Raw genomic sequence first — 19,045 nt, forward strand, 5'->3', positions numbered from 1 at the left:
TTGTTATTTCTTGAAGCTATTATTAAAAAGTGTAAAACATCGTCTGGAGCAAAACGCTGCAATTTTTCAAAAGCCTGATTAGTTAAAAACAAAGCCATTAAAGAAAAACTGAGCAACTTTCATTGAGATAAAAGGAATAGTTTACCTTCTCTCCCCCCCCCCCCCAGTATAATACCCCACCCTCCCTGGCTGGTGTCATCTCAATGATACATCTGAATATTTCTATAAATCGTTCTCCTCCGCCTGTAATCCAACATACAACCAAGGTGTGTCTTTTTTTTCAGGTAAGAAATTCCTATCAAAATTCTAAAATCCTTCCGTTTTGAAAACCACCTCTTGGAATCACCAAACATTTATGAACATCAGAGCTTGTGGTAACCACTTTAGTATCATACGCTGTTTTACAAACGAAATAGTTAATCTGAAAAACCCTCATCGTTAATGGCATTCTAACTCCTTCTAGGTATTCATACATAGGGACTTCATTACCATTCCGTCTTTTCTGTCTCCAAAATACATTATTGACAACTCCAGGTATATCTGCATACGATTTTTTGTCAATTCTCTTCTCTTCCCTTTTTATTGTCTGTGACCTTGTGTTCTCTGTGAGAAAGCTTGTCAGGTGACACATTTGCATTTCTGCTTTCAAGAAGTGTCCTCAAAGTGGAGGAAGTAGGCCGAGCAAAATCTGAAGTCTATTGTCACAAACCACCAGTTCCCAGGATGTTTGTGCACGCAAAGGCCATGTCAGAATCCCTCCTGTCATTTTTCATATGCCACACGCTAACTGAGCCATGGAGCACAGTGACCAGACACAGCTGGTGTGACATCCTGTAAGTGACACTGTCACCGAGTTTGACGCTTTGTCAAATGAGATCTCCTGTTCGGCAACAGCATCCACACTTGCTGTGTTTGGGAAACTGGCAGCAAGGTAAGACTGTATTTGTTGTGACAGATGCAGTCTGTTCAAATACTGTAGCCAAAAGAAGCTTTGAGTGCAAAGGTTCCACTTGTGGAAAATAGAGCATGTTTAATGTCAGCTCAACTGAGTATAGAAAGGCTCTCGGAATTTGAAAATGGCCAAACTCAGACCTGAACCTTACCCTCTTTAGTCACTAGTCAAGTTACCTTCCATATTCCAAGCCTCAAATTGCCCACAAGTTTGAAGTCATCTTTGACTCCTCCATATTTTTCCTCTAACATCCAAGTAACTGCCAAATTTTTCCTTGGCAGATTCTCTAAGATTTGATTCTTCTTCCTTCTGCCACCTGTTAAAATCCTTGCCATACTCCAGTTCCTTCTAGCAATCTCCTGGCTGCATTTTCCCTTTCTCATATGAGGCTGAGGTATGCTGAGGATTATGAGGTTTTTATTTTTAAAAAACGTGCCCTACCGTTTGAGAACTCAAAAAAAGAAAGAAAAGGAAATATCCAATAACAAAGGGACAATAGACAGTTCAAGAACTTTCCTTCGAATATCAGATAGCATCTTCTGAAGCACAAAGGTGCAAGGTGTCTACGTAAATGATCCAAGATGAAAGGAAAAAAAACAGTGAAAAGATTATGATACCATCATTTAGAAATGAACCTTACAAGACGTTTCAGCATTTTATATGAAGTCAGCTGGCCAACCAAAGCTTCTGAAGCAATTCAATTAAAATAGCACAAAATCTATGAAAAGATGTTTTGTATTATTTACAAACATTTTGTTTTGTCTACAGCTAGCAAACAATATAAAGTTTTGGACTATGGGACAGAAAAGAAGATGTGACTAAGGCCTGCAAGTTGGAACAGGCCTAATCCGGAGTTAATGTTCCACAGCCTGGGCCATGGCTATGCCAGTTCATAATATTTCCCCGTTTCGGGATCGAAATAGTAGTTTAGGCATGGGTCATACAAGAGAGTCAGAACTTCATCTTCCTCAGCCACGTCGTCTTCGCCTATGAGGAAATGAAGTGTCAATTAGTTTCCATTTGTATTTGACAGAGTAGATGAGGAGATTAATTTATTTTTAAAGACAAGACCTTCAAGTTGCACTTTCATTTGTTAGCCTGTCAGAATATCCATTTCAGGACAGAGGGAAATAAAAGTTTATGGATTCATACAGGTTAACTCACAATAATCTCACAGTTTGCTGATAAATCATGCTTCTGGAGCCCTTCGAAAGGGTACCTTGTGGTATTAAACCTAAATTCTATTTAAGCTAGGGTTGCTGACCTCCAAGTGGAGTTCTGGAATTACAATCAGTTCCATACTATGTATACTGGTTCCCTTGGGGGGAAAAGGCAGGTCTGTAGGTTGGACTCTATGGTATCACAGCTCTGCTGAGCTCCTCACCAAACTCTGCTGCCCTCAATTGACAGGATTTTCCCATGGTGGAGTGGCAACACTAATCTAGCCTAGTGTCCCGTCTCCAAAGGTGGCCAGGAGATGTTTCCGGGAAGCCCACAAGCAGGGCAGCCCTTCCCTGGCAGCAGCCCTTCCCTGGTTTTGTCTCTCATCTTCAGAGGTACATAGCATCTACACCTGAAGATCTAATTCTTAGCCATTGTAGCTAAGAGGTAATGTCATCACTTCATAAGTCAAAAATACACAGCTTATAATGTCTACCAACTTTATTATTGCTGAAGAACCAGTACGATAAAACAAATCAATCTTTGTTATAATCACAGATCAGTCATGATTGACACCCAGAGAGTTATCACCCAGAGCCAGTGTGGTGTAGTGGTTCAGTGGTGGACTCCGATCTGAAGGACTGGGTTTGATTTCCCATTCCTTCCCATGGGTGGTGGACTCTTATTTTGTGAACTGGATTTGCTTCCCCACTCCTACCCGTGAACCCTGCTGGGTGACCTTGAGCTAGTCACCGTTCTCTCAGAACTTTCTCAGCCCCACCTACCGCACAAGATGTGTTTTGTGAAAGGGATGGAGTTTGTAAGCCACTTTGAGACTCCTTACAAGACAGAAAAGGGGGTATAAATCCAAAGTCGTCATCTTCATCTACATGTGAGATATAATGGCTAGAGGGTTGGCCTAGGACCGTGGTGGCAAACCGTTGGCACTCCAGATGTTATGGACTACAATTCCCATCAGCCCCTGCCAGCATGGCCAATTGGCTGATGGGAATTGTAGTCCATAACATCTGGAGTGCCAAAGGTTCGCCACCACTGGCCTAGGATTTGAGACACCTGAGTTCAATGCCCCACCCCTCCATGAAACTTGCTGGGTGACCTTGGGCTGATTTATCCTAACCTACCTCTCAGGATTGTTATCAGGGTAAATGATGGGATGGGAGAACAAGCTGTACTGTCCTAAGCTCCAAGGAAGAAGAACAGGGCGAAAATGTACAATTTCCTATGGGCAAGACCTTGGTAATAATCTCATTACCAAAGGTCTGCCTAACATCATCATCACCATCACATTAATTTTGTGTGTGCACATTCAACATATTTACATACACAGAAACTCCAACAGTAGATTGTAATGAAGCTGCAAAAGTTGTATCTGGATCACGTCAGTAGCATTAATGGTCACACGACTGCTCTCTGGCTACTTAAAAGGCACCAGTTTGAACAGCTAAGCATGGTGTCAAGGCAGTAGGGTGTTGCTGGTGCCATTTGTCAATGGCAGAACAGTTTTAGCTCTCCTGTTGTACGGCAGTGCTGAGAGAATGTTTACTCACAACAATCTGATCCTTAATTAATCCCTTTTTGAAAACAATGTGATGATCAATATGCCTAGCAGTTCTCTAGTCTAAGCATATCAACTACGTTTCTGCTTTTGTAGCAAAGGTTCTTCATGTTATAATGCTTATGTAATTTCTAGCATTTTTAAATCGTTCCCTAACTTGAATGCTCGGGGTGGTTTAACAACAGCCAACTGTATAAACATAAATTCTCCAAAACAAGGCCCTGTAACTATTCTGATAGGTTTCCTTCCAGATCCCACAAACTTGGGCCCTTTCCACACATGCACGGAAACAAGCCTCCACCGGCATAATTTATGCTGGTGGAGGCTTGGGGACGCTAGCGTGCGAACGGCCCCTGTTCCCCCCCCCCAGCCAGAGAGGCAGCTCCGCACAGAGCCGCCTCTCGGTCAGCCCCCTCCACTGATCTTCATGTTTAGCATTGCTCTGGAGGGCTGCAGGGACCCGTCCATGCTGCCCTCCAATTTCCAGGGGTTGGAGGGCAGTGTGGGTGGGTCTCTGTAGCCCTCCAGAGCAATGTTGGACATGACGGCCAGTGGAGGCGACGGAGAAAGCGGCGTCTTCCCAGCGGTGCAGTTCACACTGCGCCAATGGAAAGACGCCACTTTGCATAAACCTCGCTCGTTGAGCAAGGTTAAAAGCGGCAGCTTCACGCCGCTCCTGTGTGAACAGAGCCCAGGGATGGTGTTTTTGCCGTCCCTGGGCCGCTGTATATCGCCTGTGCGGAAAAGGCCTAAGATACCTATAAGTTGCCCAAATTTTGATTAGAAAACAACAGAAAAATATAATATGGAATTTGCTAACAAAACAAAACAACTACACAAACTGGTTGTGGGTTAATATTGGAGGCAACATAATGTTCTGTGAAATCACCAAATTACAAAATGTTCAGGAAATGTTAATTGAAAATTACTTCTACATATGCAATTATTTTCCTGTCTTTCTTTTTTTCCTTGACACCACAGTGGTAACTGCTGGAAAACATTAGCATACTTTAACAGACCAATTATGAAGCCAACTTAATCCAAACAGATTAAGGGGGAGTTGGCATATTTATTCATTTACATGTATACCCTGTCCATCCTGGGTCAAGACCGGACTCCAGGTGGCTTACAGTCAAATTAAACACACATCGACTGGGCAATGGCAGAAAACCCTTACACATGCAAGGCTCCCTGATCAGCTCTTTAGATCCACACCCATATTCCTATTGCAATAGCGAATGCATACATGAGCTCTGCTGTATTTGTTTACATGTTGCTCCAAAGAGAACACAAGGGCCATATCGGCAGAGGTCTTATGATACCTGTCTGACCCTGCATGCACAGTTGGAATTCTGACACAGGATGGTGGGCGCAACCACAAAATGGCAGCCATGAGAAGCGGGCCAACCCTGAAATATCAGGGAATAGATAACGCATAACTCTAACAGTAACTCTTCAACATTTCAGGCAGAAGCTCTGTTTAATAGGGTGCCTTTTAAACTCTATTGCTTAAGAATATTTTCTTGCATATGCTTTCAGTTGCACTGAGAAAACCCCTGTGCTGTGGCAGCTGCTAACAAGCAACTTAAAAAAATGTGAATCGTCAATGAAATCTCCAACGACCAAAGTGAAAAGCCCTGCTTGGCCTTACCCATTTCTAAAAACACTGAGTTGGCACCAGGAAAGGTGCTGGTGGGCACTATGGCACCCATGAGCATCTTGTTGGGGGCACACGTCAAAAAGTAATGTAGAGAACATTTTTGCAGCAGCATTGATAACTAGAATTCAGTGGTGGGGCTACCAGGGGACGGGGACGGGGGGGAGGTGTGCCATGCACCGGGCGCACGGCTTTGGATCACATGAGGGGCAGAAAATTCCCCACTCCCCCCTGTAAACAGAGATCCTAAGATAAAGGTTCTGTTCCTCAACCACTGGGCTGCCAATAACAGCCAACAAGGCAGCATCAAGAAGCAGGGCATGAAGAGTTCTTACCTTGCTATTTACTTCAGCACCTGATTTTCAGAAGGGCATTGGAGAATTCACTTACGTACCATGGCACAGAAACACTGATCAGATCCATCCTCCGTTGAAATTCTAAAACCATCTACTCTACTCTAAAAACCATTTAATTAGTGGCCAAAGAGAACTTGTGCCAAATAATTCCTCTACTAAGTGTTGATGCTCATTTGCTTGTACAGTTGCATATTTGAATCTGCAGTGGCAGCAGGCCCATAAAATGGAGATCCACTGAGTCAAATGGTGACCCATCAAGCCAAGGGCTAAATGAATTTGCTCCTTGCTTGATTATGACTACAGCAGTACAAAAATACAGGTGCTAGCACCACATTAAATAGTTGGAGAGTTCCATTTAGTTTGAAGGCTAACGAGTTCCACACACTTGATCTATAAGATTGCCTGTACTACTGAGGAATGAGAATCCATGCAAATGTTCTGCAGCAAACTGAATCAAAATGATTATGAAAACAGCTGATTGATACATTAACTACCCTCCTTGCATCAATTAAAGATGCAGGGAGAGGAGACACACTTGATGATGGCACAGCACTCCACATCTTGTGATGCATTAATCTACTGTTAATCTTACATACAACCAATGAGTTGGAAGGGCCATCTAGCCCAACCTGTGGCCCAGTACTGGAAGCCAAAGCTACAGCATCCCTGACAGGTTGCTGTCTAGTCTTCTGTTTGAAGCCTCTAGGGTGGATGGACCATTCTTCACCAACTACAGTGTAAAACAAGCCATCTAATGAAGCAGAAAACCTTCTATTTCTTCAAGAGATGGAAAATGTCCAGTTACAGCTGGTCCCTTGGTGTTTTATACTAGCAAGATAACTAAGCTCTATGACCTTGGTGGCAAACCTTTGGCACTCCAAATGTTATGGACTACAATTCCCATCAGACCCTGCCAGCATGGTCAATTGGTCATGATGGCAGGGGCTGATGGGGATTGTAGTCCATCACATCTGAAGTGCCAAAGGTTCGCCACCACTGCTCTATGACATGGGGAATCACAGCTCTAGTGGAAAACAGAGAACAGTAATAAGTGGAGATGGTTAATTGTAATGTGGACACTAAAAGCTGTTGAACACTCTGGCAGAACCCCCAACTTGGTTAGCTGCTGCTGTTGTAGGAAGGTCCAGGGGATTGGGGAGCCTCTTGAAACATAACTCATAAATACAGGAATGAAGATAGCATGATTTGTTTGTATTCTCTCTTGTTCGTGTTCAACTATCTTGTATGTTTTCTCATCTGATGTTTTGTAATTCATGACCAGGTTCCTTACTGGCCAGGTTCCTTCCTCCACGCCCTTGGCCGAAGAAGAGAGGAGCCCTCAAGTAGATGCCATCTGTTTGCTTTGGCTGCAGACACGTTTGTGAACTATTCTAAAAAAAGAAACCTAGCTCTTAGGCCCCTTCCGCACATGCAGAATAATGCACTTTCAATCCACTTTCACAACTGTTTGCAAGTGGATTTTGCTATTCTGCACAGTAAAAAAGTGCACTGGAAGTGGATTGAAAGTGCATTATTCTGCATGTGCGGAAGGGGCCCTCTGTTTAACAGTATGCAACTACCTGCATATTGGTAATCAACTGCCCTTCTTCTCTGGGACTTGTAATGGTCCCAAGGCACACATAGACAAGGGATTGAGGAGCAGTTGGCGAGAAATCTGAACCTCTTTTAGCAACGTTCAGCATTTTCTTTAGCCCATCTCATTAAAAAAAATTGCAAAGCTATGAGTCTGTTTCCCAAGAAATCCTTTTTTAAGACCTAAAAGTAAGGTATATGATGGATAATAACCTGATAGCAAATAATAATTCACAGTTGAATGCAGCCTGTACTCCACATTTCATCTTAAGTGTTTACCTCTTTCTTAGAGTGACAGTACAAAGTAACTACTCTGTATGCTTTGCTGACTCAAAGTAATGGCCTGTTATGCCAACAGAAGCAGCTTCACAATGTTAAGGATCTATTTACCGTTTGGGAGCACGCAAGAAGATTCATGCGATGCTCAGCGGAAGGTACAGGTTGCGCACAAATACTCCTGATCTCGCAGTCTAGTGCGACTTTTTCTTACAGGAGGGAATTTCATGCTTTGCTCCCCAGCTTTTAAAAAAAACATTTGGAACAATGCAATAATCAAGGTGGCAATGGCTGTATTGGTGAATGATGCATTTGATCTTAAAGTTCAAAAACTGAATGGCTGGAGTCTGTTCTTGGGAAGGAGAGGCCAACGAAAGAGGGAGGAGCTTCAGATGATTGGCATCTGCACTGCTCATGCTGAGGGCTCCACTTGAATTCTACCCAAAGGATTTCCATGAAGGCTTTTGAGGGGCTAGAGCAGCAAAAACATGGACTCAGGAATGAGCATTTTCAGTTCAGGCACCGGGCCCGCAGTGGAATAGCTGGCATCAATGGAGGAGAATGCGTAAAGAATACCAATCCTCCTGCCACCCCTTTTTATACCATAAAAACAGTAGAACAATCCCCCCTGCCCAAACCTTGTTCTAAAAGTTCAATGGACAGATCAGGAATCTATGATGGGGGCCATCTTGGACACAGTCGCAGTGTAAAGATCTAGTGAAATCAGTCTGTACTGCAGATGTCTGTGTTCTTTCATTTTTGCTTGGTCTGATGTATGTTTTAAATAAAAACCAAACAGGAGAAAAACAAAAAAAGATGTATTGTCGAAGGGTTTCATGGCCGGATTCAGCTGGTTCTGGTGGGTTTCCCGGGCTGTGTGGCCGTGGTCTGGTGGATCTTGTTCCTTCCTTACTGGCCAGGTAACAGACTTCCCTCTGTGATACACCTTTGAAGATGCCAGCCACAGATGCAGGCGAAATGTTAGGAACAAGCTCCACCAGAACACAGCCACACAGCCCGGGAAACCCACCAGAACCAAAAGAAATATGTTTTCTGAAGTGTTACCTATTCAGACAGAAAGGGGTGGCTGAATGTTTAACAATCCCTCCCTCAATAAACAAAACTCCATGTGTACAGAAAACGAGACTACTACCATGAAGGGTTCAAACTGGTCTTCTCCCTAATATGCTGTTGAGATGAATGTAGAGGATATTTTTGTTTTGTTTTGTGGGGAACATAAAACATGTTGCCCCTCTTACCTACAGGTTGAAATGGCACCAGCTGGGAGTGTTTTACCACTGGATTCTGCTGAATGAATAAGCATGGCCCTGGACTCATTGGGGGCCTTTGGCCATTCATTACCTTTCAGATTCACTTCAACCTCAGTCACAGGGAAACAAAGACTGGTTGCAGGGCAGGTGCATGAATGAAATCTGTACAAAATTCTGCACTTCTTTAAAAAGTGCTATACATGGAGAAAGATTAGTGGGTGAGTTGATTCTGGAAGGTCACTGTGACTCAGTGACTTTTGTATTTTTCAAAACAGCTTTAAGGTCCTCTGGAAGCAAGGGCTACATGGGATTTTGCAAACATATCTGAGTTATCGGCTTGTACTTTGTTACTTAGCTTATGCTTGGCCCTTTGTCATATAATCTGTGCTTAATGACAGCGGTTTGAGTTTCTGGACGTTAATCTGCTTAGCCAACCTGAACTCAGTTTTGTAAGCTGGATATTTTAAAAATAAAAGCATGACGGACATTTTGGAACAATGGTTCACAACGCGCAAACCTGTTTAGGGAAGCATTTTCTACTTATCTGTCCTTGCTGGGCAACTTGGGCTGAATTCATGTTTATTATTGCAACTCTGACCAGGAAAACAGAATGACACCAGAATATCATAGGAAAATAAGGTTTTGCTATGAGTTTTCTAACCTCCACCAGCAAATCTAACTTTGAAAGGGTCTGCTCGGTCAGTATTATAGCTATAATTCTAAGCAATGAGACTGGAAATTGGGCTTTTCAGGGTAGAGGCACCAAATCTGTACTTTTCAAGGTAGAGGCATCAAACGTTTAGTGGAGCTGCAGGTGCCCCTCCTTACAAGAATCCCTGAGTTTGGTGAAGATTGGGTCTAATTTTGTGGGTCTTCAAATTTTCCCCCATTGGTTCCAATGGAGGATAGATGGGGACACCCTTTTGGACCTCCTGACCCAATTGGACCACCTGATGCAATCTTCGTCAAACTTGGTGATTCTTGTAAGGAGAGTTGCCTGCCACTATGCTGAAAATCTGGTGGCTCTACCTCAAAAAACTGCCCTCCCCCAAGACCCTACAATGATTTCCGATAAGGGTTAAAAGACCTCCAAAAATTTGGATAGTTGGAAAAAGTCCCCCAACCTCCCTCCTCCTCCCCACCAGGGATTCAGCTTTTTTTTAAAAAAAAATTCTGGGGATTTTCAGGTTTACTATGTCCAAATTTAAAAAATACTGACCAAATTGGTACATACCCTTAGTGTGAGGCCCACCATTAGATCACATCACATTTCAGCACAAAAGGTAACTGAGACTAGACTGCCTCTGGAACTGGAAGTTCTAAATGGAGCAACCAGAGGCAGAGTGTACATCTGAATGACACATGCCCAGAAAGAAGGGGGGTGGCCATTAGCTTCAAACCCAACTGGCTAGGGCCAAGAAGCATTTGATAGATCAACAGAATTCTGGGCTCAATTCAAGGCACGTCTTCCAAAAAGAAGGAAATAGAACAAGGACGGCAATCTTGATGAAGAGGGGATTTTTAAAAAAGAAAGTCATAACCAGTGTTGTCTGCCTGGGCCATCCCTGCAAACCCACAGGTCCAATGGTTAAGTAAAAATATATTCTTGTGAAACAAACGCTCGAGAAACAGGGGGCTGTAAAACGGAGGGGAAAAGCACCTTTACATGCATTTGCTATGAGTTATACCTGAAATAAAGGATATGATAGAGATCTTTTATTAGGATGAACAACAAAATTGATTTCTCATTGTTTTAGGGTATCATTAGAGATGCATATAAAACTTGACAAGGGTATTCTGCACCAGCAGTAAATAACCACAGGTTTTCTGGGCTGATAACTTGATTTTGTTATCTTCGAGCTTTTGTGTGTCAGTGATTTAGGAGGCAGCACTCCCCCATGGCTGACAGCTGCTTTTTGTATTGTCGTTTCCACTCGGTCTGTAATCCACAGAACAAGGATGCCGGAGATCTTCGGCTGACAGTGCCACAAGGCATGAACCTACAGGATGCTACACTGAGGAGTAAACAACACTTGGGGATAACCACACCTCAATCCCACGGCTGATACAACAGGAGCAGCCAGCCACGTTCAGTAGTGAAATGAGATTAGAAGGAATGCTTTTTTAAAAAAACACACACTTAGAAACAATTTATCTCTAGGGAATGTACAACCTAGCTTAAAATTCCAGGTTACGATCTAAGGAACTGCCCGAACAGTTTCAATTGATAAAGAGGGCTTCTGTTTTTAAAGCAGAAACCTCCCAGGTCGGATCCCAGACTGCTTTAGGGACTGAGTAGCATTTGACAATGCAGTCCACTGGGGAAGGGGGCAGGGAGAAGGGAAGCAAAAGTGTTGGGGAAGTGGCATGACCTTAGTGCTGGTGTCACTGCCAGTCCATGCTGGGTGTGTGGCACTTCCACTGTTGTGGGGCCACTTCCGCTGATGCCAGGGAGCCGTGTGGCTCCGCATCACCTGGACGCCATTGCAGCCGCTGTGCCAGCACTTTTCCACCACAGGAACCTGTGCTGGTGCCAATGGTGGCGTTCCCAGAGAGGGAGATGGCTTTAGTTGGCTTTCATTCTGGGAATGCTCCCTATAGATGACACCAACATACTAGCTAAAAGTGTGGTGCAATCCATCAGGCTGCATAGCAGAATTTCAGGGTAGCTGGGGCTATTTCCCTATTTTCTCACCAGGAACCTCTTTGGAGGTGGTGGGGCAGCGCCATCCTCAGTCACTACAAAACTACTCCCTGTTGTGGAATGGGCTGCCTGGAGTATAGCAGCAGTTGTCATGGCATGGAGGCTGCAACGTTCATAGGAGCAAAGTCAGCAATCTCACTGAGTATGTTGCACGCAGGCTTCGGTAGTTTGCTTGAACAGGCTTGTGGATCAGGGTGGCCATAGGTGGAACATTTACATTAAAGTAAAACACTGGCTTGGTTCCACCGGAGCACTTCTGCAGACCGAAGGATTTCTGAATGTTAAGTGTGACTTCCTTGCCTCTACCTGACGCCCAAGCCGTCCCCTAAAGTGCTGCAAATTTTGACCATGAAGCATGACTTTCACAGTCCTGTGCAGAGTTAATGTAAACGTGTCGTGATCAATAGACTGAGACTCTGCCTCGTATTGAACAGCCCCTCTTCTTGGGCAAACAGAAGCACTCCTATTTTTCATTAATATTTCCAGCCATGCTTTACACCCAACTGCCTTACTGGCAACAGTCACATAAAAGTGGCTATGAGTTTCTCGATATATTTATGCGTTGCTTGTTCCCTCGTTTCACACTAGATGCTCCGTACTGTAAAAATTCTACAGTGAAACATCCCTCTTAAAAAACCCCACTATGTATAATTATCCCATTCAAGTATTTCAACTTAGTCTGAAGTGCTTTATTATTCTCAAGGCAGGTGCTTTAAATAAGAGTTCTGCAGGTCACACTCAGTACTTTCCAAAGTCCAACACTTCACTTGTTTGCTTCGCAGGAATTGTAGCAGGGCGACATCAGCTGCTGGGATTTCTATATTAAGAATTTTCTCAGGTCTCTGAAATATATATCCAATGTGGCTCTCCACTTGAAGATTACGATCCCATTCTCTTTGGAGTGTTTAGGGCCCTTAACATAAAGTATGGCCGTATTCTTCAAAGCAAGGTCCTGCCTTGACAGCCGGATTCTATTCCGCTGTCATATGCAATTACAAATTTACACGCCCATGAAACGATTCCCAATTTGAGGGGCATTGTCTGCACCGAACAACAAATCACTGCGATGGCTTCATTACGGAGGGTAGCCAAAGTACAAAGCTTGAGATATATGAGATAACATTCTGAATCACCTGCACACGGAGGAAAAAGGTAAGAGCCTATTATAATCCAGACACACAGCAGAAAGCAAGACCAGGGAGCTGGGAGAAAGTGGACTAGGAGAGTTTATCTGAATGCAGCTGGCTCATGCCTATACTCCTAACATGATTGCTTTATAAACTAAAGGATTTTTTCTCACAAAATCAGCAATCTGGTCCTTCAGGTACCTTGATATAACTTAGGCTCTAGTGCAAGCTGGTCACCATTTTATTATTTGGTCGGTTTAAGCTAAAACACCATTTGGGGGCATTTATAAAGAAACACCATGACATTTATTGGAAGTATGTAGGTGGGCTGTTGGCAGGGGTTTGTCGGTACGGGCTTGAAAGCATCGCAAGCTTTAAAAAAAGCATCTGTCAATTTTAGGCTGGATAGATGTCCTGGCATCTATAATCTCAGAGAACTGGATGGAAGCTTCCTATTCAGAGGCATTATATCCTTGAATATCTGGGAACAAATCCCAGAGCCATCCTGTTTCCTTTATGCCTTGCTGTGAGTGTCTGGAGGCATGTGGCTTGTCAAAACAGCTTGATGAAATGGGTCAGGGGTCTGCAACCTGCGGCTCTCCAGATGTTCATGGACTACAAATTCCATCAGCCCCTGCCAATTGCCCATGCTGGCAGGGGCTGATGGAATTTGTAGTCCATGAACATCTGGAGAGCCGCAGGTTGCAGACCCCTGAAACAGATGGACCAATGGTCTGATTCAGGAAGGGAATGCTGATATTAGGGCTTTGGCTTGCCACTCTGCCTCTGTAATTTACATCTCTCTTGTGCAGGGTGTTGCACATACCACCTTGTCAGCACAGCTGTCTTGCCCTGAGTTACTGTACCAGACCAACATCTGGGTGCTGTGTGGTTTCCGGGCTGTATGGCCGTGTTCTAGCAGCATTCTCTCCTGACGTTTCGCCTGCATCTGTGGCTGGCATCTTCAGAGAACAAATCTCTGAAGATGCCAGCCACAGCAACCTATCGGAAGAAGCATCTGCTAAGGCTGACCCTTAACGAGCTGTCCAATACTAACACCTGTGACCCGTGAAAGCCTTCGACAATACACAGACCAACATCGTTGACATTGCTGCAGCATAACGCACAAGAGTGCTCTTGTTCAATCGTGTCCACTGCTGGCCTATCAGATCATACAGTCAGACTGCTGGGCTATGCTTGGACACATGCAAATGTTTCCCTCTCCCCTGTGAAGAACTGGTTCTGTTGGGGCTATTGGAACTACTGGTTGATTCTCCAGGCGTAGCTAAAATCAGTCAGCTTTGACAGAGTACTGCCAGTGAGGTACCAAATGGTAGAGTACACAGCTGGCAATCCTGTGAGCATGGGGGCAGAGGTGCAGTTGCCTTGGAAAACATTTCCTGTTCTGAAACCATAGAGGTTTCTGAAATTCCTAGAAAGTCATAATAGTTCTGTTCTGACTTCCATGTGCTATACTCACCATTTTCCCTTTGTTGCTCCATGGAACAAAGGTGGGAGACAGCAAGCATCACTTGGAGGTTTGCCGCCATTACCAGGTGAATGGAAATTTGACCAAGAGGTCACATTCTTGCTGGGCCAACGGAACATAACTAGTCATGGCATGACTTTGGCACTCTGGGGATTAATTTGAGCCAGAGACCACTAGGGCTTGGCCCATGTTTGCTCTGATGTTGAACCTATATTCTTGTGAGTGGAAACATCAGACATGTCAGTTGTCATTTTTGGGTCACAAAGGGAGTAGTTCTGTAGAGGTTAGATGAGATATGGGAGACCCAGGTTTGAAGTTGCTATGGAAGCTTGCTGGATGACCTTGGGCCAGCCATATCCAATATCACAACGTTGTTGTTATGAGGATAAAACAGAAAAGAGAAGAATGATGTAAGCCTCTTTGGGTCACCATGGGAGAGAAAGGTGGGGTATAAATGAAGTAAATGCGCACATCAATAAACCTACTTCATCAATAGAACACCCGCTGTTGTGAGGGGATGTTTCACAACCCCAAAAGTTATAGAAACAGGAGCAGCAACAATGACAAGAAAGAGAGGTGAGTGGTGGGGAGGGAAAGCCCAAACATGGCTGGGGGAGGGGGATGCCCAAGAACAATATGGGAGTGAGGGCAGGACAAAAGATACATGGTGGGAAAATCAGGTGGGCGAGAAAGCAGGAAAGGGGGGGGGAGTGAGTCTGTAGAAGGAGAGACAGAAATTGAGAGAAAGAGGACAGGGCTGAGAGTGCCTGTCCTCTCTGCATACTTGTGGTTTCCCCTCTTGTGATGTCACAATAAAGGAATGGCCAAAGGAGTACCTATCCCTTGACTGGGAATAAGCAGGCCATCCACAACGTGCACAAGAAATCAATAGGTGCAGGCTTTCATAGAGCCCCTTTCATTTTCTTTAAAACATTTGTATCCCACTGTTCCACCCAGGAAGGCCTGTGCTTTCCACACATGCTGTTCTTACCTTGAGGGGTCAAATTAGCGGCCACTTCAGCATGTCCCTCCAGCTGTTGACTTGGAGGAATGATAGGAGGGCTGAACACATTTAGCCAGTCCCTTAGGGGGGAAAAAAGGACACAATTTAAGCAATCAAAGTTCTGAAAAAAAATGGCTTTTTGAAACAGAAAATGCAGTTCTGTCTCATAGGTGGCGGTTAAACATCCAACAACAACCTCTTTCTCACTTTCTTCCCAGGTCTAAATTTGCCAGGGGAGGAACAAGACGGACTAACAAAAATGAGTGGGACAGTGAGAGAGAGGCACAGAGAGGGAACAGATATCAGAGAAAACCAGATGGATATGGAGAAGCATTCTTGCAAAATGGCTTCAGTGGTCTCCAAGAACTCTATGGCTCATTCCGCAGATGCAGAATAATGCACTTTCAAACTGCTTTCAGTGCTCTTTGAAGCTGTGCGGAATAGCAAAATCCACTTGCAAACAGTTGTGAAAGTGGTTTGAAAACGCATTATTTTGCGTGTGCGGAAGGGGCCTATAATAGATCACTTTCTGTCTGCTTCACTTTCATGATTGGTCAAGGACAGCCCTTTTTGTAAGCACTGCTCTTTATCCAATGGGACTAGGAACCACAAATCTTGCCAAGTGAGGCACTTCGCCATCAGAGGGACCTGTCAGACACAAATCCTTGAGTATTTTATTTATTTATTATTACATTTGTATCCCGCCCCACTCGACCAAGTTGGGCTCAGGGCAGCACTTAAACATTTTAAAAACTGATAAATGACCATCATTAAAACTCAAGAATATAAAAATATTAGCCTATTAAAAACCTGCCCAGCCCAACTTGTTCAGCATTTAGAAGGATGACAGAAGGCAAGACACACAAGTACATGTCTACAGATGATTTCTGGATCATGCCAATCCAATGCACAACCTCTTCAAAGGGAGTTGCAATGTGACATTTTCACAACTTTGTTTATATCCTAACAGTGAAACAACAGAGAGGGAGGAATGGAATTCAGGGTGTATCGGTGGATATCAAGTAGAGAAGCTCTTTGAATAGGCTAAGAAACTCTAATGGTTCTGGTGGGTTTTCCGGGCTGTGCAGCCGTAGTCTCGTGGATTTTGTTCCTAACGTATCGCTTGCATCTGTGGAAAGAAACTCTAAATTTCTAAACCCCAGAAAAAGCCTAGATTTGACGTTTTAGAGTAGACAGTGCCTTATAGTGCAATCCTAAACAGGTTCAGTTGGAAGTAAGTCCAGAGGCGTAGCTACCAGGGTGCAGTGTTTTTGGGCTAGCAGTTTAGTGTTTTTTCAGTTTTGGACCTGCAGGGGGTGCAGTTTTTGGGCTAGCAGCACCAGAATTTTAGGGACTTTTTGGGAGACTCTCCTGATGATATCCACACAAGTTAGGTAAGGTTTGGTTCAGGGAGTCCAAAGTTATGGGGTGCCCCATCCCCCTTTGTTTCCAATGGGAGATAATAGGAGATGGGGGCTACACCTTTTGAGGGTCCCATGCTTTGGCCCCTGAACAAGCTTCTAAGCACTGGGTGGTATCATAAGGAGAGTCTCCTGAAGATACCCTGAAATGTTGATACAGTTAGCATAACAATTACACCCACTTGGCAGGCTTTCTAAGCTCCCCAGGTCTCCTTTTAAATCCACCCCTTGGCATGGATTTAAAGGGAGAATCTGAGTCTAAGTTAAACATTGAGAATGTGATGCTGTTTCAGGTGGGGATAATCCACCCCCCAAAGTAGCATCACTTTCAATATTGTTTAGTAATAGAGTAGATTCTCCTTTAAGCTCCAAGTGGACTTTGATAAATTAGGTGAGTGGGCTAAGAAATGGCAAATGCAGTTCAATGTAGCAAAATGCAAAGCGATGCACATAGGGCAAAAAATCCAAACTTCACATACAGCATACAGGGGTCAGTCCTATCAGTCACAGCAGACCAGGGAAAGAGATTTGAAGTCTTAGTTGATAGTTCCATGGGAATGTGAACTCAATGCATGGCAGCTGTGAAAAAGGCAGAAAGCTCTATGCTACAGGGGATAATTAGGAAGGAGTTGATAATAAAACTGCAAGGATTGTCATGCCCATATATAAAAGCCGTGAGATCGCGGTAGCCCGCGCCGGAGTACTGTGTTCAGTTCTGGGTAGCCACATCTCAAAAAGGATATCGAAGAGATAGAAAAAGTGCAGAGAAGGGCAACCAGGATGATTGAAGGATTGGAGCACCTTCCTTATGAGGAGAGGCTGCGGCGTTTGGGACTCTTTAGTTTGGAGAGGAGACGTCTGAGGGGGGGATATGATTGAAGTCTATACTAAAAGTTATGCATGAATTTAGAAAATGTTGACAGAGAATTTTCTCTCTCTTTCTCCCTACAATACTAGAGCCGATTCTCATTGAAAATGCTGGGGAAAAGAATTAGGACTAATAAAGGAAACACTTCTTCCGCGCCAACATGTGATTGGTGTTTGGAATATGTACTGCCACAGGAGGTGGTGATGGCCACTAACCTGGATAGCTTTAAAAAGGGCTTGGACAGATTTATGGAGGAGAAGTCGATCTATGGCTACCAATCTTGATCCTCCTTGATCTGAGATTGCAAATGCTTTAATAGACCAGGTGCTCAGGAGCAGCAGCAGCAGAAGGCCATTGCTTTCACATCCTGCATAGTGAGATCCCAAAGGCACCTGGTGGGCCACTGCGAGTAGCAGAGAGCTGGACTAGATGGACTCTGGTCTGATCCAGCAGGCTAGTTCTTATGTTCTTAAGGTGAATTTAAAAGGAGAATCTGGGCTCCCTAGTTTAAACACCACTGAAAGTGATGCAGTTTGGGGGTGGATTCCAGCATCACAGCGGCAGCCCATGCGGGCTCCCCCCGCAAACCTCAGATTTTGCACCGGGCTCCATTTCCCCTAGCTATGCCTCTGAGTAAGTCCCATGCCATTCAGTGGGTTTGATATCTGGGAACATACCTGTTACCATACCACATTTTAAAAGCAGTCTGCTCTAAGCCAATTTCCCCACTATATTGAGAGACTGAGTCTCCACCTTGGGTAACATACCCTTAGGATTGAAGCCTGAATGTTGAAGTTTTTCTTTGCAGCAATGAGGGCTAGAAACTCATGTTAAAAATACAATCAGACTAGTCTCTGGAAAGCAAAGTCCAATTCACCAGAGAAACATGGTGCACTAGCATCCCTGCCTGGGGGATTCAGTAAAACAGTCTTACAAGAAAAACACACATTTTAAAGCAATGTCTGGCCCAGTCCATCTGGAAATGCAATTCTGAGAAAATGCTTCTTTGACAAAACGCTCACCTCTGAAAATAATTTAATACTGACACTGCTGCAATACAGTCTGGTGGCAAGACTATTTAGAGCTGATCCTGCAAAATTTAGGGGCCAGAGGGTTTCAGAATTTAATCATGGAACATCAGTTATGAACCAGGTCCCTTAGTAATAATAATACATATATATATTTAAAATCATGAATAGTCCTTGTAAGTCGATTCCTGTTGTTAGCATGAAAAAGTGACAGGAACCCTTCCTCTCCCTGCCTCCCCCCAAATCTAACCTCCCTTCTAGAGAACAGGGGGTAAGAAAGGCTAGAGCAGGCAATTCTTATTTCAGAAAAACGAAGGAAGTAAGAAAAAGGTCTTATTTTCTGCAGGGGTCCATTTGAAGCGACATCGTCTCTGGTGAAATACTTTTGGGTTTTGTGGTAGTTCCAAAAGACATAAAAACCTTTCTGTCTCAATATGATAGCTTCAAACCGTCTCCAGCTAAAAAGTGTGAACGAAAGAAGAGCACATTCCTTCCTTCCTTCCTTCCTTCCTTCCTTCCTTCCTTCCTTTTTCTTTCTTTCTTTCTTTTCTTCTTTTCCTTCC

The 19,045-nt window shown here is 44.0% G+C and overlaps 1 protein-coding gene across 1 annotated transcript in view; it reads right to left on the reverse strand.

The window, feature by feature from the left end:
* Positions 1-247: 247 nt before the first annotated feature.
* CFAP20DC (CFAP20 domain containing) overlaps positions 248-19,045 on the reverse strand; it is a 195,279-nt gene continuing 176,481 nt past the window's right edge. The window contains exons 14-15 of the mRNA XM_048487317.1: positions 15,154-15,245; positions 248-1,939 (exon numbers count right to left, since the gene is read on the reverse strand). Of these exons, the coding sequence (XP_048343274.1) occupies positions 1,833-1,939; positions 15,154-15,245 (199 nt within the window). The 3' untranslated portion in view covers positions 248-1,832. The remainder of the gene's footprint in view (positions 1,940-15,153; positions 15,246-19,045) is intronic.

This window comes from Sphaerodactylus townsendi, linkage group LG03, assembly GCF_021028975.2.
Source record: "Sphaerodactylus townsendi isolate TG3544 linkage group LG03, MPM_Stown_v2.3, whole genome shotgun sequence".
Taxonomy (NCBI): domain Eukaryota; kingdom Metazoa; phylum Chordata; class Lepidosauria; order Squamata; family Sphaerodactylidae; genus Sphaerodactylus; species Sphaerodactylus townsendi.